The sequence below is a fragment of the Lynx rufus genome, unplaced genomic scaffold (assembly GCF_022079265.1).
Source record: "Lynx rufus isolate CCGP_SWC_20201006 ecotype Redwood Valley unplaced genomic scaffold, mLynRuf1.p SCAF_15, whole genome shotgun sequence".
Lineage (NCBI taxonomy): Eukaryota > Metazoa > Chordata > Mammalia > Carnivora > Felidae > Lynx > Lynx rufus.
The window spans coordinates 43167080-43193852 of NW_025814829.1; the positions used below are offsets into that span (position 1 = coordinate 43167080).

The 26773-nt window shown below is 37.5% G+C and overlaps 1 protein-coding gene across 3 annotated transcripts in view; it reads right to left on the reverse strand.

The window, feature by feature from the left end:
* RALGPS2 (Ral GEF with PH domain and SH3 binding motif 2) overlaps positions 1–26773 on the reverse strand; it is a 200701-nt gene that overhangs the window by 26193 nt on the left and 147735 nt on the right. For 2 of the 3 annotated variants that reach the window (XM_047076946.1, XM_047076947.1), the window contains 4 exons: positions 26150–26242; positions 18500–18605; positions 16233–16324; positions 9227–9863 (listed from right to left, as the gene is read on the reverse strand). In XM_047076946.1, coding sequence (XP_046932902.1) covers positions 9834–9863; positions 16233–16324; positions 18500–18605; positions 26150–26242 — 321 coding nt within the window. In that variant the 3' untranslated portion in view covers positions 9227–9833. Of the gene's footprint in view, positions 1–9226; positions 9864–16232; positions 16325–18499; positions 18606–26149; positions 26243–26773 lie in introns of those variants that run through there. The other variant, XM_047076945.1, reaches the window with a different exon arrangement.

Consider the following 26773-nt stretch of genomic DNA (forward strand, 5'->3'; position numbering starts at 1 on the left):
ATACTACTGAGGTTGAACATCTTTTCATAGGTTAGCCCCACAGGCTTCTTCTGTAAACTGTCTACTCGTTTCCTTCAGCACATTTTTCTACTGAATAAATTTTCTTACCCGACTTGCAAAAATTCCTTGTATGTTCCTTTCAAAAATTTTTTTAAAGGACCTCTTGTGAGAGGAGGGTGTATTTTCAAGACTAAATGAGATGATACATTTATTTTTATTACAATTTAAAAAAAATGTTTATTTTTGAGAGAGACAGAGTGCAAGTGGGAGAGGAGCAGAGAGGGAGATGCAGAATCTGAAGCCGGCTCCATCCAGGCTCTAAGCTGTCAGCACAGAGTCCGACGCGGGGCTCGAACTCACGAATGGTGAGATTATGACCTGAGCCAAAGTCAGATGCTCAATCGACTGAGCCACCCAGGTGCCCCTTTGCACATTCTTGATATGAACCCTTTCTTTTATAAACTCCAAATATTTTCTCCCAGTCACCTTTTTCACAGCTCACATGACAACAGAATCATACTGGACAAATGATTAGAATGAGATAAGGGAGTTCAACAAGGTAATGGGCGTAAGTCTTCAAGTGAATGGAGAGATATTTCGTGTTTGTAGATGAAAGGAATAAATGTTTAAACACTGTTAATTCTCAAATTCATTCTATGAATTTAAAGCAATTCCAATAAAAATACCAATAGTGTTTTCTCTGTTTTGACACAATGATTCTAGAATTCATTGAGAAGACGCATCAAGACAGTTAAGGCAAATTTGGACAACAATGTAATTACCTTACTAGATATCAAGACTTCTGTAGCAACATAGTAATGACGGCAATACGGTACAGGCATACCTCAGAGATAGTGTGGGCTTGGGATCCAGACCACTGCAATAAAGTGAGTCAAAAGACTTTTTTTGTTTCCCAGTACATATAAAAATTATGTTTACAGGATACTGTAGTATATTAAGTGTGCAACAGAATTATGTCTAAAAAAAAAACCCAATGTATATACCAATGCTAACCATCATCTGAGCTTTTAGCGAGTCAGGTTTTGGTTTTTTTTTTTTTTTTTTTTTTTGCTGGTAAAGGGTCTTGCCTTGGTGTTGATGGCTGATGACTGCTCAGGGTGGTAGTTGCTGAAGGTTGGGGTGACTCTGGCAATTTCTTAAAATTAGACAACGAAGTTTGCTTCATCAATTGACTCTTTCGTGAGGATTTCTCTGTGACACGTGATGCTGTTTGATAGCATTTTACCCACAGAACTTCTTTCAAAGTTAAGAGTCAATCCTCTCTAACCTGCTGTTGCTTTATCAACTAAATTTATGTAATATTTTAAATACTTGGTTGTCATCTCAACAATTTTCACGACAACCTCACCAGGAGTAGATTCCATTTCCGGAAACCACTTTCTTTGCTTCTAATTCTAGTTCTCATGCTATTTCCACCAGCTCAGCAGTTCCTCCGCTGAAGTTCTCCTGAACCCCTCAAAGTTTTCTGTGAGGGTCAGAATCAACTTCTTCCAAACTCCTATTCATACTGATACTTGGACCTCTTGCCATGAATCATGAGTATTCTTAATGGCAGCTAGAATGAATCCTTTCCAGGTTTTCAATTTACTTTGCCCAGAGCCATCTGAAGAATCATTACCTGTGACTGCTATACCCTTATGAAATACATTTCTTAAAAATTAAGACTTAAAAGTCAAAATTACTCCTATGATACCATGGACTGTAGAATCATGTTAGCACGCATGAAAACATTAATCTGGGAATGCAAATTGGTGCAGTCACTCTGGAAAACAGTATGGAGGTTCCTCAAAAAATTAAAAATAGAACTACCCTATGACCCAGCAATTGCCCTACTAGGTATTTATCCAAGGGATATAGGAGTGCTGTTTTGAAGGGGCACATCCACCCCAACATTTATAGCAGTGATATCAACAATAGCCAAAAATGGAAAGAGCCCAAATGTCCACCAATGGGTGAATGGATAAAGAAGATGTGGTGTGTATGTATGTGTGTATACACACATATATTGATATCATTATTGCACTATGTGCTAACATGGATGTAAATGAAAAAATGTTAACAAATGAAAAAAATATTTTTGTAAAAATAGAAAAAAAATAAATGCTAGAGATACAAAGGTATCTCTAGACAGACATGGGAAAAAAAAAAGCAAAGAAACATTAATCTCGTTGTACCTCTTCATCAGAGCTCTTGGATAACCAGAAACATTGTCAGTGAGCAGCATGTCTTAAATCTTTTTCTTTTCTGAGCATCAGGTCTCAACAGTGGGCTTAAAATATTCAGGAAACCATGTTGTGAACAGAAGTGCTGTCATCCAGGTTTTGTCCCATTTACAGAGCCCAAGCAGAGTAGATTTAACCTAATTCTTAAGGGCTCTAGGATTTTTGGCATGGTAACAGAGCATGCGCTTCAATTTAAAGTCACCAGCTGCATTAGCCCCCAAACGTAGGAGTCAGTCTTCCTCTGAAGCCAGGCACTGACTTCTCTAGCTATCGAAGCCCTACATGACATCCTCTTCCAGGATTAGGCTGTTTCATCTGCACTTAAAATCCATCCTTTAACGTAACTACCTTCCTTTTATTTTAGCTACATCTTCTGGGTCACTTCCTGCCTCACCTTGCACTTGTATGGTGTGGAGATGTTCTTGCCGTAAACCGCAAGAACCAGCTCCGCTAGCTTCCAACCTTTCTTCTGCGGCTTCCTCACCTCTCTGTCTTCATGATATTGAAGAGAGCTAGGGCCTTGCTCTGGCTGTTTGAACTTCTGTCCAGACCATACCAGCAATAAGGCTGTTTTGTTTTCAAATCATTTGTGTGTTCACCGAAGTAGCACTTTTAATTTCCTTCAAGAACTTTTCTTTTGCATTCACAACTTGCCCAACTGTTTGGTGCAAGAGACCTTTTAGCCTAACTTGATTTTTTCACTAAGCTTATTTCTCCCCCCAAAGAGAGGGGGAGACGGAGGAGTGGCCAGCTGGTGGAACAGTCAGAATACACACAACGTTTACTGAAGTAAGTTTGTGGTCTTATATATGGGTGTTGTTTGTGGTGCCTTCGAACAATGACAACAAGATCAAAGATCACTGATCACATATCACTAGAACAAACATGGTAATAATGACAGGATTTGAAATACTGAATTACCAAAATGTGACAAGAGACACAAAGTGAGCAAGTGCTGTCGGAAAAAGGGCGCCGACGGACTTGTGCGAAGGAGGGCTGCCACAAACCTGCAGTTTGTACAAAATACAGTACCTGTGAAGTACAAGTATGCTTGTACTGGCTCACAGACAAGCACTAATGAAACAGAAAAGGGAAGCCAGAAACTGAGCGTGCACATATGGAAAACTCGTGTGACAAAGGTGGCACTGTGTGAAGTAAAGACAGGTTGACCCCATCAGAGAATTGTCACTCTTTTCATTCCAATGCGGGGACAGTGAAAATTTCCAAAGGCCATTAGCAAGGTGAGAACACTGGTGAAGCCCGGATCTTAGGGGCAAGCTCACGTGGAATTCTTAGATAACGCATGACCAACACCTCAGCCAATGACTCATGGGAGACTCAACCCAGCTGTTTCTGCACTTCTTACGATTTAATGTCATGTCTTAGAATCTATGAAATACAGTACGTATTAGCAAAGAAGGCCTCTCTGGGGACTGTTCATAGCATATCATATACTTGGAGCGTGGAGATGAAGTTGGAAATATTATATCCATGACCTCTATTCCTCCAGACCCCATCTGTCAACCTGCCAGAGCGCACCCTCGTTCCAGCACAGAGAAGAGCAACTGAAGCGTACCCAGACAGAAGCTTCCTGTACCAACAAAAACTTTGTCGATTGGTTTAGAAAGGGAAAAATATCAAGTTAGAGAACTTATTTAAAACTTAATGATGAAATGCATTTCAAAAGTTAGTGATCCAGGAGCCTGGGTGGCTCAGTTGGTTAAGCGTCCGACTCTTGATTTCGGCTCAGATCGTGACCTCACAGCCTGTGGGATTGAGCACTGCTTCAGGATTCTCTCCCTCTCTCTGCCCCTCCGCAGCTTGCACTCTCCCTCTCTCAAAACAAGTAAATAATAAGAAGATAAAAAAAAAAAAGTTAATGATAAAAATATAAATATGGCAACAAATTATCCCCACACAATCTATATTTTTAAGTAATTTATTTCAATAGAAATATTTCAGAAAACTGTACTTAAATTCATTTTAAGTTAGCTTATGCAAACACACTGAAGATCTCACACTCACATCTGCATATTAAACAGAAACAAAAAATGAGAGAGGAACCAAGCTGCACATCACTCAGGGAGGTCATAGTGCAACTGAGTGCTTCATCACGGGAGTACCTCAGGTTAACTGGGATAAAGAAGAATAAAAATGGCTTGTGTTTTCCTGTATATTATCATCACTGGGATATTTATGCCCACAGATGTTTATCTCCTTTAGATGACATTGTGAACGAGTTCCCCGGTCCTCCCCACACATACACACTGCACTGGGCTATAAAACAATAAATTTGTCAATAATCAAGATGTAGAAACTCTTGAGAGTCTGGTGATTTATGAGCAGCTACTGTGTCAGACCTGATAAGTCGATGATTACTGGACTCTATTTATGAGTAGTTCTGATAGGTGATATCTTTAGGGGAAAGTTAGTATTTGTTAGTATCTAAAACACAGATAATATTTATGAAAATCTCTCTGGTCTATTAAAAGTCTCATCCCAAAGCACTATATGCATTCCATTCCTTTCATCCCATCACCACTCTGCAAGGCCAGGTGACTAGAATCAAAATTTAAATCCTGTTAATAACCCTTAAGGATCAGTTAACTCTTTAAAGAGGATATCTACTTCTGTATTCTGAAACATACGAGCCCTTAAAAAATGTGAAAATAGCATCTTGACTCAGTTGAACAACAGTCGTTCCATATCTTGCAAGAGTCTCAGAAGCAAAACGTTTCCAAGTTTTGTTTTGACTGAGAAAGCTAGTTTAGTCTCTTAGCTTCCCTTTAATTTAGACATTAGAGTTATTTTCACTTTCCTGCAATAGTATTTTCAAGCAAACAAGAACTGGTAGGTTAAGTGACTGCCTGTTTGTTCTGAGTCTTATTTAAATGTAAGAATGAACCAATCTAAATTTCGCTTTTTTGTCAAAGAGATTATCATTACAAGATTTCAGTAGCTTTAATAAGATTCTCAACAAATCCTTCTGGCTATAATGTATTCTTCTAGGGATTTTCTGAAAGGTCTTTAGAGTTAAATCTATGCTCAAAACGACAACATCAACAACACAAAATAAAACCAAACTCAGCTGGATGGATGCTCTTCAAAGCTGTTCATAAAAGCGCGCATCTAAAGGTTGATTTGGGCGGGTTTCGTTTTAATCTCCCCTGGCAGGAGAGGGGCAGGGAGGGAGCCCGTCTAAAGAAGAATCAAGACCAAGGAGGACAGCAGCAACTGCCTGGAGGCCTGTGTACAGACTGTCTTGCACCTGCTGTGAGAAGGAGTAAGCTGGTGGACACAGGATAGCACACACTCCTGAAATCCGACAAGCAACAGGGCAGAGGATTATCGTCGTATTCGATGCCCTAAAATTGGTCCTCAAATTGTTAAGGCACTGACCAAATTTTCTCCACACTACCACTTGAGACACTGGTATAAGGAAATTGCTTTCAATAACCTGAAAGAGTTTGCATGCACATATCTTTCATTAGAATCCTCGGAACGGGGGAAAAAAAAAGAGGTCACTTTAGTCACAAGCCATTTTTAGGGGAGCAAAACCAAAAAGTACTTATTAAATCATTTAAAAAAGGTTGACTTCACGTGGAAAACAATGATCCTCAATGCGATTAAGTAACAATGTTTTTTCTCAAAGCTTAGAAAGAACAGAGTATCACTCTGGCTGTAAAACCATAAATTTACTATGTCTGAAAAAACCAGTATAAAAGAAGAGAGAGAAAATAAAAACAAACCCTAAAAGACCACCGAAGAAGTCAGGTAAACCTCACCACTTGCTTTGGATCGTTTGTCCATGTGACAGCAATACTATAGTTCCACTGGGGCACAGCTGAATTCATCTTCATTTTCAAAAAGAGATCCTTTGAAGCAGAAGATTTCTTTTATTAAAAATTACCTTCTGTTAAGCAACACTGGTACCCTGCATTTGCAGAAGGTAACGGGTTGGTTTAAAAACTGGGTGGAAAGGAACGTGCCTCAAAAAACAAGAAGAAAATCAATAATGGATATATTCTTTTAAGAAGTTAATAGATTAAGTCTACTATTATTATTGATTTCCAATTAATACGACGCTTTATAGTTTTGTTTTCAGCAGTAAAGGTGTATAGTTTACAGATTTAATCTTAAGAAAAAAAAAAAGACTTCTGCTCAAGTCATTTGGCCAGGTAAATTCTAGTAACCCCAAGAGAGCGACAGGCTAGGCTGTTCTTCGAGGGCCCCCATGTCAACTAATACACAGTGTAGACACTAGAGACTGTAAACATTCCTTCTGCAACAATAGTGCTCCTTGGGCTCTTTTGTAAGTCACCCAGAAGAGGAATAAAGCCACTTATTAAAACTCTGTAGCTATAAACACCCTAACTCTTGACATACCGGGGGACCCAATACCGTAACAGTCCATACAGAAGGTAGTGCAATAGTCATATGGCATTTTTTATGCAGAAGAAAAAAAAAAAAGATTGTCATTGAAGCACAGACCTAGGGAGAAAAAAAAAATACTCAAATTGTTGGGATCCCTTTTTGTAATGTTTATAAAATTAATAATATTTACATAGTGAGGAAAATGCTATAGGAAGGTGTGTTTGATGAGTTCTCTTTCAATTCTTATAGTTTGAAGATCACAGTAAAAATAATACCTCTGGGGAAAAAAGAAAAGAAAAGAAAACAAAACAGCAAAGTCCAAACCCCGGAGGGGGCATGAAACTGAAGCTAGTGCTCTGAAGGCCATTATTATGCAGGTATTTGTATAGTTGTATTTTAAAAACTGATGTTACTTCTGTATGAAAAATAAGCTTCCGTGTTCAAATAAACTGTTAAATTACATGTGCCTCAAATTGTATTTTGGCTAGTATTATATACTACTACACCAGGCAGTATAATATGCCAATATTTATGCTTATTGTAAACTAGCTTAAATTTAAATTATAATGGAATTTCTAATGAGTTGTTCTCGGCTAGGAGAAAAAAAATGAGTGTAATATTGATAGAAATCTCAAGCTTTTGAGTCACTCGTTTACTAATTTATTAAGCGTAGGCTTAATAAGAGAAAAAAATTTCATCTTTCTACTAATAAACTACCTAAATATTTAATATTATTTTGGTGACCTATTTTCTTTGTTTCAATTGTTAGATCATTTGGTGAATTATAGATCAAAAATTCACCTATGCTATTTTAATTCCCTGCTTTCACTGGTTTCCATTTGCTTCAAATGCTAAAATAATCCTCAAAAGCAACGTATAATCTTTTGAATAGACAAATTTGAAGACAGAAGAGCAATGGCTACTTCTACTGCACAGTTCTGTTAAGAGTTTCGGTCAGCCGGAGGCCACAATCCTGTACGGGGACTGTTCACCACATTTGAACGCTACTCTTTCTCTGTGCAAGCATCCCTTAACGTTTAGAGCTGAAAATATCAAACACGTCTTCCAGTTTAGCTCTCTCTTTGGCAAAACTGTGTGATGTCAGGCTCTGACTTCAGTTGCAAATCTCCACAAATATGGTTAACCTACAACATATCTACTTTAGCTTATTTATGAGAACATAATAGTAAAAAATCCACAGGGTTTTCATCCACAGTATTTTAAAAAGCACATACACTGTTAAAAACACTTATTTCTGAAGAGAAATAGACAAATTAAGGAATTTTTAAAAAATGCAAAACCAAAGAAAGATGTGCAAGGTCTATATAGTAATACTGTTGGCTATGCACATGATATCTTTCTATGTACCTGACGTGGGTTCAGCCTGGGAGGTCGTTAACTGAAAAATCATTTACCACAGGCAACATTTTGCCCTCTCTAGCCTCTGTCACTTTCCACAAAACCAGAAATAATGGTATTTCTAACTGTGCTATATGAGAAAAATATTTGAACTGTTCATATCCTTTCCCAAAAGCTCTTCTACTTTCCTTTGGATAGATTTTTAGCTAATTATTCTGTGGGCAATATTTTCTATTTAATATTTAAGTTTCAAGAGTGAAATATTGATGATTAAAAAAAGTATAAAACTCTCTAAGAATGCAAATGTAAGAAATTTTATGTGAGGCCCAAAGTATTACAAGTTTATTGGAAGGTATCAGTCAAAAAGCATTTCTTACTCTGGGCCACTGCTAAGTTACACAGTGCCCCATGAGCTTACAGCATCTAACACATAGCTATTGTCCAAGTGCCATTTTTTTGTTAAAACTCTAAGGCAGTTCACCTTTGAACTTTTTTTTCTTTCTGCAATTCAACATTTATTCTGGAAATTAAATGTACTGTTGTGTAGAAGAGCTCTCACAAAACAGCTTGGTCAACTACTGATGAAATAATGGTTTCATGGCAGGGACCAACAGTAAGTTTTCAGAAAAATGTTTTTTATAAAGGAAAGTTATGGGAGAAGGAAAGTTTTGATAAACTGAAGATTCCCAGAATCTCAATCTTTCCCCTTTTTCCCTTTTAAAATTATTTCGTATGCCTTATAATAAAATACATACACACATACACATGTGGAAGCTCTTATAAACAAATGTGACCCTGAATCTCCTATTTAACAAAAATAATGAAAATGACTAATAAAAAAAAACTGGCATTGTATACATTACACCCTGTAAAAGAAAATATTCTGATGAAATAGCAATACATCACCTTGATAACAAAAATCACCAGTGACTGGCAGAAGGGTTAATTCAATTAACTTGAAAAAAATGTAGTTACTGTAAAATCTCAGAAAAGTTTAGGTTGGGATTACGGTTCTTTCCTAAGCAGATCTGTGGTCCAACAATGAATTCAAATAAAAGGCTAAACTTCAAACCCAGTTAAAAACAACCATGTTTTCTGGAGCCCACTTGAAAGAGCGTCTGAAACAGGAACACTCAGCCTTTATGCCTCCTGCAGGAAATGAGGTTCCCCATACAGTACTATATTTCAGAACTTTAGTGTCTAAAAAAACCTCCCCTCATTCAAAGCAAACCCCACCCCCAACCCCGAACACACCCCAACCACTCACATTGTGAACACGTCTAATTCCTAAACTCTTGCTGTGGGAAAGCCAGTGAGGCTGCAGATTACTGGAAGCCAAAGCAGCCTTTCAGGTAGGCTGCTGGCAGCATCCTACTTGGGCAGGGTATCTTCACACCTCAGTTCAAAACCAGCCCCTCACATGACCCATAAGAAATATGTTTTCCCTTTTTAAAGTGTTTCTAAAAAAGGCGATTCCCCCCTCCAAAATTAGTACAAAGTTAAAAGAAATGCAAATCAGCTATGATCTATCCCAAGCACAGCACCGCCGGAAGAGTCACACGCACTATTTGGTGTTTCATGTTGGTTTCCCTTTCATTCTTTTAAGGCAGTGGTTTCTGCAGGTCAGTTCGGAGAAAAGAAGCGCGGTCCATGGCAGTTTGTTGTGTAACTCCAATTTGTTCTCTGGGAATATCTCACTTCATTCCCTGAAATTAGTGCTTTTTTGGTTCAGAACTCCAAAGGCTGAGACGGAGCCTCTGGGCTCCTCCTGGCACAGAACTGGTTATAGCTGGCGCTTTCATCAGCTCCTTGCTTTTACTTAGGGGCAATAGTTCACCTCGCTTCTTTCTTAGGCTTTTACTCAAAAGTCATCAAGTTTGTAGGAACCTTAAAAATATAAGCATCACAAAACTGATAGTATTTAAAAGTTGTTTTTCAAAGTATTATTTCTTATCTTTTCTTGTCATTTTAAGTAAGCCCAAATATCTCTTTATAAAAGGAATTTGACAGAAGGTACTGCAATCATTTATGAATAATGAATAAAATATGCTAGAACATTTTTGAGAAAATCACTGAGTTAATACGCTCTTTCCAAAAAACTGAAATTGGAACAGGAGAAAGGGTGGAGACGGTGTCTTTCTTGTCTAACACAGGGGCTCAGCAGATGCTTGCTGAGTGAAAAAAATGAATCAGAAAAGAAGTTCGGCTCAAGTAGGGTGAGACTCACACAAATGTGCTTGTTGTCATCTATTTTCTCATTATGTGTATCACCATGAGTTTCTACATTCACATTTTAAAATCACAGGTCATTTTATAATGAACGTTACAAAGAATTTCTTTGTGAAGTCATCATGAAAATACATATGGAAGAATAAAACTTATCATTAGATAAATTCTGATCTGACACTTTGTGACTCTGAAAAAAAAAATCAACAGGTTACATAATAGTTTGCTGCCTATAGAGTGGATGGAATCAAATTTCATTCCTTACAGAAATCAACAGCAAGCCACAAAGTCCACATTTTAATGAGGAGAAATTCCACAGTAACTCTTTGAAATAGGAATATATGTTGTTTTTAAAAATCAGTTGATGAGTCCTCTAGTCAAGGACTAAAGAGGTTTTCACCATGTTAAAATACACTCTTAACCTTTACTATCAGTTTTCTTATCAGTGTGCTGGGAGAGATACCCCTATTTCAACAGTCCTTTCTCTGTCCTTTAAAACAGCTTAACAGCTCTCACACTTTAGCAATCTTTTCCTGAAAATCCTAGGATACTCAAAAAAAAAAAAAAAAAAAAAAGGTGGGCGAGTCTCCTACACGTGTCATCTTTGGAATGAAAAAATTCCTTAACAATACATTTACAATTGAATTATAAATCAAATACAATACAGGGGCACTTGGGTGGCTCAGTTGGTTAAGCGTCTGACTCATGATTTTGACTCAGGTTATGATCTCACGTTCATGAGTTCAAGCTCTGCACTGAGCTTTGTGCTGACAGCACAGAGCCTGTTTGGAATTCTCTCTCTCTCTCTGAACCTCCCCTGGCTTGTGCTGTCTCTATCTCAAAATAAATCAATAAATTTAAAAAAAAAATTACAATACAAATGCTCAAAAGTGCTTAAAGTACAAATTCTCAGGTCTGGTGATAAAAAAATCCATATTTAAATAAAGCATAAGCTCATTTCCTCCTAAGTTCCTTGAATGTGATTTAAGGTGTTGTATTTGAGTCAGAGTCTTCTATTAAAAATTTTCAAATTTCACAGCTTCTATTTATACATTTGCTGCTACTCTAATTCTTCCAAGTATAGAGAAAAATGAATAAAACCCATTTACACACATTTGGTTGACTTTTTCAGCTGGAAGGTCTACTAATATAGTACAAGAAATTGAACCTTTATGCATACACTTTCTAGATTAATCTTGAAATCTGAGATTAAAAAAAATGACACTTAATACCTTAAGCACATTTAAAGAATGTAAGTTATGCTGCATTGCACATAACCTTAGTCCAGGCAAAAGGAGGTCTGTTTCCTTTATTCTGTCCCAGACACTAACCTGACAGAGGCAAGAAGGTTATCTTTGTTCTAGATCATTTCCTTCTTAATGGAGGGTGCTAAAAATGATATCAAATGCTGCTCTTAGTCTTTCCTATATATATCTAAAACGAAAACACTAAGAGAACAAGGCCTATTCTAACAAAATTTAGAAAGACTGGATCTAAAGAATAGAGGTATTTACTTGTTTGACCCTGTGTAGGTCACTTAGCATGTCTGAGACTTAGTTTCTTCCTTTATCAAAAAAGGGGTAATAACTTAGGGCCTGACAGCATAGGGTGAAAAATACTTTTATAAATGATATAAACTTATATAGTGTATTACATTATTCAAAATTAGCTACAGATAACACTTCTGAATTTTGGTACCTTAAGTCAATGGTCTTCAAATATACTCAACTAAAAACTGGTGTATAAAAAAATCTACACATATTTCCATAACTGCAGCTATCTTTATTTCATGTCTGCTCTAACAGTTCATGGTTCAACTTTAGATCTGCAGCAGGGTTTGGGGAAAACAACACCGTGGCTTCATTCTTCTTTGCAGCTACAGCCTCTGAATTAGACCATCTTTGTTTCAGTAAAATTAAAACAAACCCATGGGGTTTTTTGGGGGGGGGGGTTTCACTACAACTATAGGAACCTGCATCTAGTCAGTAGAATAAAGAGGAATCAGAGTAATTTTTATTAAAGTGCCATCTAAATTTACCCTCTCTGGGGCTATATTCCTTTGCCTCTCACTATATTCTACCAACATGGCCTCATTTGCCTATTTTGAACATCTTAAGCTCATTTCAGTTTCAGGAACTTTGAACTTTCTGTTCCCTCTACCAGACCTCTGTTCCCGTTAATCTTCACATGGCTGCTCCTTCTTGTTATTCATGTCAATGTCTTCCGGGAGATCTTTGTGCTCATTCTTTCTTTATTAAATTAAAAAAAAAATTTTTATGCTTATTATTTACTCTTGAGGGAGTTAGAGCACGAGCCAGGGAGGAGCAGAGAGAGACAGAGAGAGAGAGAGACAGAGAGAGAGAGAGAAAATCTGAAGCAGGATCCAGGTTCTTCACTGTCAGCACAGAGCCCGATGTGGGGCTCAAATTTGTGAACCACGAGACCTGACCTGAGCCGAAGTTGGACGCTCAACCGACTGAGCCACCCAGGCCCCCCTTAAATTTTTTTTTAATGTTTATTTATATTTGAGAGAAAGAAAGAGCATGAGTTGGGGAGGGGCAGAGAGACGGGGAGACACAGAATCTGAAGTAGGCTCCAGGCTCTGAGCTATCAGCACGGAGCCTGATGGGGGGCTGGAACTCATGAACTGTGAGATCATGACCTGAGCCGACTGAGCTACCCAGGTGCCCCTCACTCTTATTTAAAGTTGTATCTAAATATGGCATCCTTTCTTGATAAAAACTCTCAAGAAAGTAGGGATAGAAAGAACATACCCTCAAGATCATAAAGGCCATATACGAAAGACCCACAGCCAGTATCATCCTCAGTGGGGAAAAACTGAGAGCTTTCCCCGCTAAGGTCAGGAGCACGACAAAGACGTCCACTCTCACCACTGTTATTCAACACAGTGTTGTAAGTCCTAGCCTCAGCAATCAGACAGCACAAAGAAATAAAAGGCATCCAAATCAGAAAGGAGGACGTCAAACTTTCACTCTTCGCAGATGACGTTATACTGTATGTGGAAAACCCAAAAGATTCCACCAAAAAACTGCTAGAACGGATATATGAATTCAGCAAAGTTGCAGGATATAAAGTCAATGTACAGAAACCAGTTGCATTTCTATACAACAATAATGAAGCTGCAGAAAGAGAAATCAAGGAATCAATCTCATTCACAACTGTACCAAAAGCATAAAATACCTAGGAATAAATCTACCAAAGAGGTGAAAAATTTATACACTGAAAACTATAGAAAGCTTATGAAAGAAACTGAGGAAGACACAAAAAAAATGAAAAAACATTCTGTGCTTATAGACTGGAAGAACAAATATTGTTAAAACGTCAACGCTACACAAAACAACCCACATATTCAATGCAATCCCTGTCAAAATAACAGCAGCATTCTTCACAGAACTAGAACAATCCTAAAATTTGTATGGAACCAGAGAAAAGACCCTGAATAGCCAAAGCAATCCTGAAAAAGAAAACCAGAGCTGGAGGCATCACAATCCTGGACTTCAAGCTGTATTACAAAACTGTAATCATCAAGACAGTATGGTATTGACACAAAAACAGACACACAGATTAATGGAACAGAATAGAGAACCCACAGATGGACCCACAAACATATGGTCAACTAATCTTTGACAAAGCAGGAAAGAATATCCAAAGGAAAAAACAGTCTCTTCAGCAAATGGTATTGGGAAAACCGACAGCAACATACACAAGAATGAACCTGGACCACTTTCTTACACCATACACAAAAATAAACTCAAAATGGATGAAAGACCTAAACGCAAGACAGGAAGCCATCAAAATCCTAGAAGAGAAAACAGGCAACAACCTCTTTGACCTCGGCTGCAGCAGCTTCTTAACTTGACATGTCTCCAGAGGCAAGGGAAACAAAAGCAAAAATGAACTATTGGGACCTCATCAAGATAAAAAGTCTCTGCACAGCAAAGGAAACAACTAACAAAACTAAGAGGCAACAGACAGAATGAGAAGATATCTGCAAATGACACATCAGATAGAGGGTTTGTATCCAAAATCTATAAAGAACTTACCAAACTCAACACCCAAAAACCAAATAATCCAGTGAAGAAACGGGCAAAAGACATGAATAGACACTTCTCCAAAGAAGACATCCAGATGGTCAACAGACACATGAAAAGATGCTTAACATCACTCATCATCAGGGAAATAAAATCAAAACCACAGTGAGATACCACCTCACACCTGTCAGATGGCTAAAATTAACAACTCAGGGGGGCACTTGGGTGGCTCAGTTTGTTTGGCATCCGACTGCAGCTCAGGTTGCAATCTCCTGGTTTGTAAGTTTAAGCCCCATGTTGGGCTCTGTGCTGACAGCTCAGAGCCTGGAGCCTGCTTCAGATTCTGTGTCTCCCTCTCTCTCTGACCCTCCCCTGCTCACAGTCTGTCTGGCTTTCTCTCAAAAATAGACATTAAAAATAATTTTTAAAAATAAATAAAATTAAATTAACAACTCAGTGGGGGCTTGGATGGCTCAGTTGGTTAAGCTTCCAACTTCAGCTTAGGTCATGCTCTTGTGGTTCGTGGTTTGGAGTCCCGTGTTGGACTCTGCTGACAGCTCAGAGCCTGGAGCCTGCTTAGGATTCTGCGTCTCCCTTGCTCTCTGCTCCTTTCCTGCTCACGCTCTGTCTTTCCCTCTCTCTCTCAAAAATAAACACACATTTAAAAAAAAATTTAAAAAATAAAATTAATAACTCAGGCAACAACAGGTGTTAGTGAGGATGTGGAAAAAGAGTAACCCTTTTGCGCTGGAGGGAAGGCAAACTGTTGCAGTCACTATGGAAAACAGTGTGGAGGTTCCTTAAAAGATTAAAAATAGAACTACTCTACGACCCAGAAATTGCACTACTAGGTATTGATCCAAAGAATACAGGAGTGCTGATTCAAAGGGACACATGCACCCCGATGTTTATAGCAGCACTACTGACAACAGCCAAAGTATGGAAAGAGCCTAATGTCCACTGACTGATGAATGGATAAAGAAGATGTGATATGTGTGTGTGTGTGTGTGTGTGTATAATGGAATATTACTCAGCGATCAGTAAGAATGAAATCTTGCCATCTGCAACTATGTGGATGGAATTAGAGTGTATTATGCTAAGTGAAATTAGAGAAAGACAGATACCATATCTCACTCATATGTGGAATTTAAGTAACAAAACAGGTGAATATAGGGGAAGGGAAGCAAAAATAAGACAAAAACAGAGAGGGAGACAAACCATAAGAAACTCTGAAATACAGAGAACAAAGGGGGTTTGCTGGCAGGGTTTTGGGTGGGGGATGGGCTACATGGGTGATGGGTATTAAGGAGGGTACTTGTTGGGATGAGCACTGGGTGTTATATGTAAGTGATGAATCACTAAATTCTATTCCTGAAGTCATTATTACACTATATGTTAACTAACTTGGATTTAAAGGAAAAAAAAAATCAAATGAATAATTTTAGGAGTTAATAAAAAAAATAAAGTGGTGTCTACTCTCATCTCTCCATATCACATAACTATTTTTTACATAGTTTGTATAGTTCTATATACAGTTTTCAGCAGTTCAAATTTTGTTTGTTCATTTTTTGGTACATTTAAAAAATTTTATTTATTTTGAGAGAGAGCAGAGAAGAGAAGAGAGAGAAAAGGGCAGAAAGAGAGAAGAGAGAAAATCCCAAGCAGGCTCTGCATTGTCAGCACAGAGCGCAACCTCGGTTTGATCTCACGAATTGGGAGATGCTGTCCTGAGGCGAAATCAAGAGTCGGACGCGTAACTGAGCCACCCAGGCACCCCTCTTTGTTCACTTTTTATTGACTATCTCCTCACTAGAACGTGGACTTCATATCTTGCTGACCACTGACAACAAGAAAAAGCATAAAAACAATACTGTTTTCCCTCTTCATTCTTAAAACTGGTCTCCTTACTTCCCTTTGGAACTGGTTAAACACAGGCCCGTGTTCGGGCCCACCATGAGGATGGAGGCGAGCGGCTCACCTGCTGTCTGTTGCTCTGGCAGGCTGCGCTCAAGTGCTTAAACCACAGCATCGCGTTCATTCTGTTGCCAGCTTGAAACTTGTACGAATTTCCTAAAATTACCAAAAACAAGGGGAAAATAACAAAATTTTAAGGACTCTGACATATAATAATTCGGGCAGATACCAGAGAGCAAACTAAAACATGACTAGAATTCTCAGTTTCAGAATTCTGTGCCTCGAACACCTGATCTTCTGATATAAATAAAAAGAAGAGTTCTCAAGTGCTACATTCACATGCTATCGTTAATTCCAAAAGCCACCATTTTGCTGTTTATGAATCGGCAGAGAAGTACTTTTGTCTCCTTACAAGCTCTTTAAAGTGTACCTAAATAAAAGAATTGTTTGGCTCCTCTAGATTTGTGTGTGTGTGGCGGAGAGTGAAGAATATGTTAAGTTTTTACAGGCAAAATACTTTAACATGTTTGACACTTAAACACCAAGTATCTACTGTAATTAGGGATTAATTACCTAACATCAATATCAACTATGCTCTTAGTTTTCGGTTACAGTTGCCAAAATTATTACAGATTGCCAGGTCTACTGAGGGCTTGCTGGGAAAATCTGAAAAACCACGTTTTCCTCTTTTAGAAAATTAGAAATTCATCCATTTTGTGTGTATTTAGAACTTAGGCTAATTCAAGACTGACACATAACAAATATATCTTATATAATCGTATATATTAAGGTAATAAACTGAAAAAAGAAAGGATTCATGTACTGAATGAAGCCTGCCCTAAGTTGAGCTTTATTCTCTTTTCTCATGGACCTAAGTTCTTTTTATTTCCCAATTCGTACTGAATTCTATTCTTTCCTTTATAATTGCATTTGATGGTCCAAGAGCCTGACCTTTATTTAGCCATGATAGAGCTTTCCTTTGAGACTTGAACACTCAAAGGACTTTTTCACTTTCAGAAGCAACAGTTTTTCTTCACCAAATGTTTAATGTTCAATAATACTGTTTTACTTGCTGAATTTAGATGCAGACGTTAGATCAACCTGAATAGAAGGCACATCTACAGTTAAGCTGGTCACAGCTGCCGTTTACCTACTTTCTCCTCCCTAACAGAAGGCCATTAGTTCAGATGTCACAAAAACCTCGGCAACTTGGAAATAGTTCTATCAAGCTACACTAAGGGAACTGAAAGAAAATAAAGAATTTGTTAAGTAAACCCAATGAAAATGATCTTAAAATGTAATTTTATGAATAATGTCTTTGGGATTTGGGGAGTAGGGCAGGGACTTTGAATTTAGAATACTGAGTAGAGAGTCCTTAACTCTATAAATCAATCTATTGAATCTCAAATGAGACATTTTGCTACTATGATTTTTTTCTGTATCTAACATATTTGCTTCAGTTTTCACTTAAAATACTATAAAATCCTAAAAGCAGAGTATCTGTTGATGTAAAATACATTCTGAATAAACAGACATCAAAATATAACTGTACAGTCAAGAAGTATAATTTCAGTGGTGAGTTGCTGCAGTGGAAGATTCTGGGCAGATATGAAAGAATTTCCTGTCTAGCTTCCTTTGAGGTGCTCATCAAGAGCTGGCAGTTGTTAGGAAGGAAGAGCAGCGATCATGTAAAGATCTGTTCTGATGGCTGCCTGTGGTCTCCACTTAGAGATGCACACAGGGTCAGGAGGTAGGATCGGATTCTAACTGGCCCACTGTCTAACTTCTCAGATCCACTTGAAAAACTCCTATAGTCAACAGCCAATAATTTCATTTTTAAGTCTCTCTCTACATTGCAAGCAAAGTATTATAAATCATATTTTGAAAGTGATAGGAGTCAACCAATTAATTTAATTAAAAATAATGGAATAAAAATCATTTAGAGGACAACCTCTGTCACATTTAGAACTTAAGAATAATAATTTCAGGGTACAAATGAAGGGGTGCTGCACATATGGCAAATCATGGCCTATAGATTCTCCAACTCCCTCCTTCCCTCCCTCCCTCCCTCCCTGGTTCTTAGCTCTCTAGGGATTACTTGGGCTTTTAATTTCAAGTTTATGACCATGTAGCAAAGAAAATATGCTTATAATAGATACTGATATCTAAAAATATTGGCATCATTACTACACATTATGTGACAGAAATATTTCCAAGACATAAAACTATACAAACATGTTCCTGGTCAAGTATTCCACTTAAACTAGGTTTTGGCCAGCTGAAAGTTATGTACACGGAGTACCTTAAACCCTAGTTATTCTAACGATTCACCTTTCTCAGAGTCAGTCAGCAAGAAGAGATCTGGGTGTTCTGGGTCATCAGCCATCATCACCATCCATCCTACCACGGATATGTTCTTATTCGATGTTGATTTGAACTGAGAGATAAACAGATAATTAATGGAAACACAAGATTTATGGCTCATCCTAAACAAATCTTAAGAGTGAGCATATTTTCAGTTTCTCCCACTGAGAGGTGAGATTTGTGACTCCATGTTGGTCAAGTCTGCTCACAGCCTTTTACTTACAACTAAACTCCATTTAAGTATGCCCTCTTTAGGTAGTCTCCTACTTTCCAGATTCTTCATAGCTTCAACTCTTTATCAAAGTGTAACTGTCTGAGTCTCAATTACCTAAAAGCATGATCTTTTGCTGGGTTTGGTAAATTCATCTATGTTGTTTTTTTCTGTTCCTTACTATGTTGCCCCTCACTCCTTGCTTATAGGAAACATACCTGCATTTTAATCAAGGTGTTATCTTTTCTCACTCAGCTTTACTGAGATGTAATTAACATACAACACTGTGGAAGTTTAACGTGTACAATGTAATACGGGTTGTTATCTTAAACCTGATGATTTACTAAGTCAGCAATGCTATCAGACAATTCTTAATAGTATATTCTTACTTGTATTTCTCAAAAAAAAGGTATTCTTGGCATGTTTGTTACTTTTCTATTCTTGTTTTTAAAGTTATACATAACATGAAATAAATGTAATGAAAAAAGGGCTGTTATAAAGGAACAGAAAATTAGGTTAATTTCATTCATAAACATAAATGAAAAAATATTAAGTATTGGTGTATAAAAAGCTGATATATATGACAAGCTGGATTTATCCGAGGAATGTGAGGTTGATTTAATGTTAGAAATCAACTAATGCAACTAAGTTGGGTTTATTTCAAGAAAGTAAGATTAGTTCAACTTTAGAAAAATCTTTTTTTAATTTATAGAAAAATTATTAAAGCAAATCACCATATTAACAGATTAAAAAGAAAAAATGCGCTCAACTCAGCTGATGCAAAATAAAACCATCTGGTAAAATATAATGCAAGTCTGTGATAGACTAGGAATGGAAGAGAAGTTTCTAATTCAATGAAGAGTATCCACCAAGCAAACAAACAAAACCTACATGAAACCCAAACCAAAACAAAGCAGGAAAGAAAAAAAAAATTCCCAAATCAAAACCCTGTAATACACACACTCAAGGGTAAAATTCTAAAAACATTTCAAAATCGGTATCAAGACAAGGATGCCCACCATTGCTACATCCACTCAACACAGAATTTGAAGACTTAGCTTAATATGACAACAAAAAGGAAATAAAAGGTGTAAAAGTAAGGAAGAAATAAAACTGCCATTACTCACAGATGATAATATTGACAAAGAAAATCCACTCAAACCTACCAAATTAATAAGTTTGATTAGCAAGGATGCTTGGAAAAGATCAGTATGAAAGTCAAATGTAATTCTATACACTAGAAATATAATAGTCATTTATAAGAGAGCAATACATGTAACAAGGCATATGGGAAAGTGTAACAGTTCAAAGGTATTCAAGAAGCCATAAATCAATGAATACCATGAGATGAAGAAAAAGGTGTGATTTGTATAGATCTCCCCATTTGATTCTCCCTAAATTGATCTATAGATTCAGTGTCATTTCAATAAAAATTTCAATAGGGTTTGGGGTGCCTGGGTGGCTCCGCTGGTTAAGCATCGACTTCGGCTCAGGTCATGATCTCACGGCTCCTGGGTTTGAGCCCCGTGTCGGGCTCTGTGCTGTCAGCTGGGAAGCCTGGAGCCTGCTTCAGATTCTGTGTCGTCTCCCTCTCTCTCTGCCCTTCCCCCGCTCACACTCTGTGTCTCTCACTCTCTCAAAAATAAAGAACATTAAAAAAAAAATTTCAATAGGGTTTTACATGGAACTTGATAAGCTGATTCTAAAATTTATATGCAAGGGCAAAGCAGCAGAAATAGCCAATATACTCCTGAGAACAATTAGGTAGGACCTGCCCTGATAAACATCGAGACTCATAAAGCTACAGTATTTGAGACCATGGGCTACCGGGACAGGGATGGACAGGGCAATGGAAGTTGAAGAGAGCACAGAGATGGGCACAGAGATGCAAACTCATATGACAAGAGTGGGCTCTGCATACTGGTGAAGAATGAATCGTTCAATAAAAAATGCCAGGAAAATTGGTTATCCATGCAGAAAAAACATGAAGATGAATACTTATTTCTTATCACACCTCTCTCTCCCCCCTCTCCCTCCCTCATGCGTACACACACCTACACACACACACATGTCTCTGATTCCAGGTAGATCAATGATTTTAAAGCACAATGCAAAACTAAATCCATTAGTAGAAAATACAGAATATCTTTTTTTTTTTTTTTTAATTTTTTTTTTTCTCAACGTTTTTATTTATTTTTGGGACAGAGAGAGACAGAGCATGAACGGGGAGGGGCAGAGAGAGAGGGAGACACAGAATGGGAAACAGGCTCCAGGCTCCGAGCCATCGGCCCAGAGCCTGACGCGGGGCTCGAACTCACGGACCGCGAGATCGTGACCTGGCTGAAGTCGGACGCTTAACCGACTGCGCCACCCAGGCGCCCCAAATACAGAATATCTTAATGATCTCAGGTTAGAGAAGAATTTTGAAAACATGACTCAGAAAGTACTAACCATAAAGGGAAAGATAAATTTTATTACTTTAAAATTAAGAACTCTTCAGTAAAAGACGTCCCAAAGAAAGTTTGAAAAAACAAGTCAAATTAGAAACTGGAAGATGATACTTGCAACACATAACTACTAATCGATCAGTGTCTAGAATATATAAAGAACTTTCACCAATTCATTAGAAAACCTATCACCCAATAGGCAAAATATTTACCCAGATATTCTGCACAAGACACATGAATGACCAATAAACATGAAAACAATTTCAAACTCATTAAGCAATCAGGGGTATATAAATTAAAATCATGATGTGCCATTTCATATTTACTAGATTAGCCAAAATTTAAAAGCCCGACAAGTATTGTGTTAACAATGAGGAGCCTCAACCTCACTGTGCTACTGGTGAGTGTGTAAATCTATTTGGCATTTTCTTGTAAAGTTGAACATCTGCATTCCTAGAGAACATACACACAAAAATATTCACAGGGCACTGCTAGATACGGCAAAAAACTGGCAACTATCCAAATATCTATCTACAGTAGAATGATGAATACATTATGTAAGATTCATAAAATGGAAGACTATTCAATTGTGGAAAGAAAAAAGTGACAGTTATATGCATCAACAGTGATGAATCTCAACAATATAGTATTAAGCAAAAAAGGTAGTGCTTCAGACTATGTATGTGAATCTATTCAGGTACAGTTAAAAAAAAATGTGTTAAGGAAATCTGTAAAGTAAAAAAAAAAAAAAAAAGCAGTAATGAATGTAAATTCAGGACAGTGACAGGCTGGACAGAAGGAAGAAGATGCTCTCTGGGAAGATGTAGTGGGTTCACTAAGACTGTTTCTTATGCTGGGTGGAGAGTTATAAAGGCATTCATTTTATTACTAGTTAAAGTGTACATGTACACCACACACCTTTCACATGTTTCACAATTTTAAAGTAATGGGAAAAAGTATGAACACAGCACATTACTTGTAACGACATGGGCGCTACAAAAATGAAAGCTAATTACAAAGATTTAATACTATCAAAAATGAAATGGGCAATACTCCAGAACTGCTGATTTGACAGCTTATAATTTATGTCAAAGCAAACAGCATGATTTTCCAATGTTCTTTTCCTAACCTTAAAAAAAAAAAAGTAACTCAAGCAATGTAAGTCTCTTTGTATAGAGGGCCAAAGCATAGGGAGTAAAAGTGCCCCTTGACCACAGCTGAATCTCATCCCACTCCCCAAAATTCATCACCGTTCAGGGTGGAGACCTCTGGACCCTTGTCTATGCATTTACACCAAAGACCTTTTTTTTATTATTTTTTTAATGTTTATTTATTTTTGAGAGAGAAAGAGACAGAGACCGAGAGAGAGAGAGAGAGAGAGAGAGAGAGAGAGAGAGAGAGAAAGTAAGTGTGGGAGGACCAAAGAGAGAGGGTGACCTAGAATCCGAAGCAGGTTCCAGGCTCTGAGCTGTCAGCACAGAGCCCAACGTGGCACTCGAACTCACCAACGTTAAGATCACAACCCAAGCTGAAGTCAGATGATTAACCGACTGAGCCACCCGGGCGCCCCACCAAAGACTTTTTTGATACTGTTGGTTTTCATATACAGTTGACTCTTGACCCTTGAGCAACACGGGTTTGAACTGCGCAGGTCCACTTACATGCAGTTCTTGGATCAATACAGTAAGTGTATTTTTTTCTTATGATTTTATTAACATTTCCCCCCAGCCTCCATATACAAAATATGTCAATAAACTCTTCATGTTATTGGTAAAGCTTTTGATCAACAGTAGGCTACTGGTAGCTAAGTTTTTGGGGAGCTGGATTTTCAACTGCACGGGAGTGGGAGGGAGCCAGGGTAGGTGCTCCTAACCTAGCTGTTCAAAGGTCATCTGTACAAACAGGGGCATATGTATACTCTGACTTGTGGTTTTCACTTGTCAGTAATTCCTTATTGATAAGTATTTTGAGTGTTTATAGATTTCTGCTATTATAAACACTACAGGAATATGCTTCTACAGGTATCTTTGTGCACTTGTTCAAGGATTTCCACAGGCCAGATTATCAGATAAGGAATCGCTGGTTATCATTAAGTTAAATATTGACTAGGACTGCCCACCACAAAAACAATACCAATTTAAATTTCTGCAAATAACAGTCTGTGTTTCCCTACACCATGCCCAATGCTGTATTATCAATCTTTAAACTTTTTGCCTAAAAGTAAAAAAGGGCATCTTTTTAATCTACATTTTTGATAGCTAATGAGGTCGATCATCCTTTCATGTTTATTAGCCACTTATATTTCATCTTCTGTTTATCTCTTCTTTCCCTTTTTCTTTCCTCCAGTTTTATTCTAAGTTGTAGAAGGTCTTAAGTTTTGTTACAGATTTCTTTTCAGGTGCAGTCTTGGTTTTTAAAAATGAACTAATTGAACAATATTTATTCTTTCTGCACCATACAGAGATAGGTTCACACATACCTGCAAAAACTTTTTCTTACAATGAATAAACTTCCATTAAAATATTTTTACAGTGAATGCTATTTTAAAACATCCAAAAATATAGACATATGAGTCCTCTTCTCTCTCCCCAGTTATTCTACCCTGCCAAGCTTACACTGTTCCTCATAGGAAAAAAGATGTATAGAGAGTAATAAAATATAGGTTTGTAGGCTTCCAGATTTCTTCCTTCAGCATTTATAGACATATGAACAGGCGTTATTTTCATTAGTGATTTTTTTCCCCTCTAGCTTTTAATTTTGAAAGGCCGAAACTACAGAGAAGTTGAAAGAATGTCAGTGGTTACCCACATATCTACATTTTGTGCATTTGCTTGATCTCTTTGACCTACAGACATCATAATATTGAGTCCTAAATATTTCAGCATGTGTACTCTACCAATGTATTTCCATATAACCACAACGTAAGTATCTAAGAAATTTAACAGACACGTCGTTTTTAAAGTTCATATTTAAATTTCTTCAATTGTCCCAATTAAGATCTTTGTAGTTCAAAAAAAAAAAAATCACTTCCAGGATCCAACAAAAATACACAACTGCATTTATCTCTCAGACTCTTCAGTCTCTTTTAACCTGTAACAGTCCTCTTGTCCCCCCGCCCCCTCCATCTACCAAATTCTCCAACTACCAAGCCAGTTGTCTTGTAAAATGTCTCACAATCTGGATCTGATTGTTTCTTCATGATTAGATTCAGGTTACATTTTTGGCAAGAATACTACATAGGTGGTGCTGTGCTTATAGAACAGATTTTAATCCTTTATCTATTGCTTACATATAGCCAATATTTTCTTCCAATTCATATTTTAATTTTGTTTGAAAATGATTTTGCAAAGTTTTTCCTTCATTGCTTTTAGTCCTGTGCCACATCTCTTCTAAAATTGATACTCTAAAATAAACATGACCCTGTCTCTATATCTTCTATGTTGTTCTTATAATTCCTTTTTTAATCTTAATAGCTTTAATCAAGAGATTAGGAATATAGTCCTTTTCCTAGGCACTCAATTTGATTTCCTTACAGGCCACTATGCTAATTTTATTAGGCTTCTTTCTAGTTAAAGTTAGAGGAAAAAAAAACCCATTTAATTTTGAACAGCTACTTTATAATCATCAACTAAGTGAAACTGAGGCAAGCATCTCACAGTGGCTATGTGAAGAGTTAACTATATCTGAAGATAAAGGACTTCATTTAGCTACAGCAACCTTTTTTCCTCCCTTTGAGGACAGCAGTATTAATTAGAAGCAATTACTCTGCAAAATGTTCTGGTGGAACGAGTCTGTGTAACTCTGGTGGGTGAATGAGCATTAGTCACTTTGACCAGAAATACAAAAAATAGTCCTTTACTTCAATGTGAGGACTATATGTAAAGAACTGTAAGATAATAGTGGGCAAAAAAGCCAGAACTTCAGAATTCATGATTTCATTCAGGCATAGTTAAAAAATGAAGCAATGTACTGTTTAAGGAAACATACATCCTTAAACCCGAAGGCAGAGCAGGGCACTGATTAACACCAAATGCAGGACACTGACAGGTGTAGGTCTGGCTGACAGGAAAGAAGGTGATGATGCACTTACAACATTCATTTACACCAAAAAACGTACTCTTCTACACCTCTGGTTTAATTGCAAAAAACTGAAACCGTAAGAATAAAGAAGAGCTTCTCTGAATTATGCAATGTCATTGGGTAATTTATATGTAGTAAAAGGACTTGATTTTTTTTTTTTTTTTAGTAGCTTACCTTTCCTCAGTATGGTAAACCACTTAATTTTCCCACAAAATACATGACTTAGAAATAAAATTCTTCTCAAGGGGATTTTATTAATGCAACATGGAAAATTTCTTCCTTACAAAGACTGTATCACTAGCATATAAAAACAAAACAGCATGCAGAAAAGATTTACAGCACGACTTTACATTTTGAGAAAAGAGCACTGAGAGGCTTCTAAGTAACATGCAGCACAAGAAAGTGGACTTCAGTGAGCATAGTAACCATTGTTCCTCTTTACTGTTGGGAAAAATCACTCCATTAGAAATCGAGGTGGAAAGAACATTAGATGATGGTCTCAATTTTTCACATTTTACGTGTTATGAACTGAGACTCCAAAGCAATAACTGTCAACTATTTTCTGAACAAGAAACCCAGGCGTGGGAAGGTTTTGATTCCAAGATAGATATTGGTAATGTGCACTTTTGATCTTTCAATGGAAAAATTGCATTCAAAAAAAGAAACTTCTAAATATGGAAGTTATTCCAAGACTTTCTTTGGAATGGTATCCCTAAGTAAAATCATTCTACCACACCACTCACACAAGAAATAGACGGAAGAACTTCTGGATTAGAATGTGGAAAAAAACCAACTTGCCGCATTCCATTAGGACTACTTTCTTTACAACCATGGAGAGGAGGCACAACTCTGCTAACAGTTTAGAGGAGGAATACTTACATGTTTTCTTTCTGTAGCTTTTAGAGATTTGGCAGCATAGTAAAAAAGCTGTGTCCCACACAAAGCTGCCCAATACTTTGTCCATGATGCTACCTGGAAAGACAAACACATGAATATACTACCACCAGTTTCTCAGTTTCTTCACTTTCTTAGTGCTGATGACCAAGAGCTCCACTGCACTCCAGCCACCTTAGCCTAATCTTAGAGTCGAATCACTTCTGAAATCGTTATCTCCAACATTCCCGTCACTTTCACTGAACACACTCTACTGCTACTTTCTTATTTATTTACTTACTGAGAGAGAGAGAGAGAGAGAGAGAGAGAGAGAGAGAGAGAGAGAGAGAGAATGAATGCAAGTGGGGAAGGGCAGAGAGGAACAGAGATCCGAAGCGGGCTCCAGGCTGACAGCCTGACAGCAGTGAGCCTGATGAGGGCCTGAACTCACGAACCGTCAGATCATGACCTGAGCCGAAGTCGGATGCTTATAACTGAGCCACCCAGGCTCATTATCTAGCCTTGCCACTGCCTCCCCATCCCGTATCCTCCTTTCCCCCCTCTCCATATTTAGCCAGGACCACACGGTCCAGCACTATATCCGTTCCCTTCCAAACACTGGCATCTCAC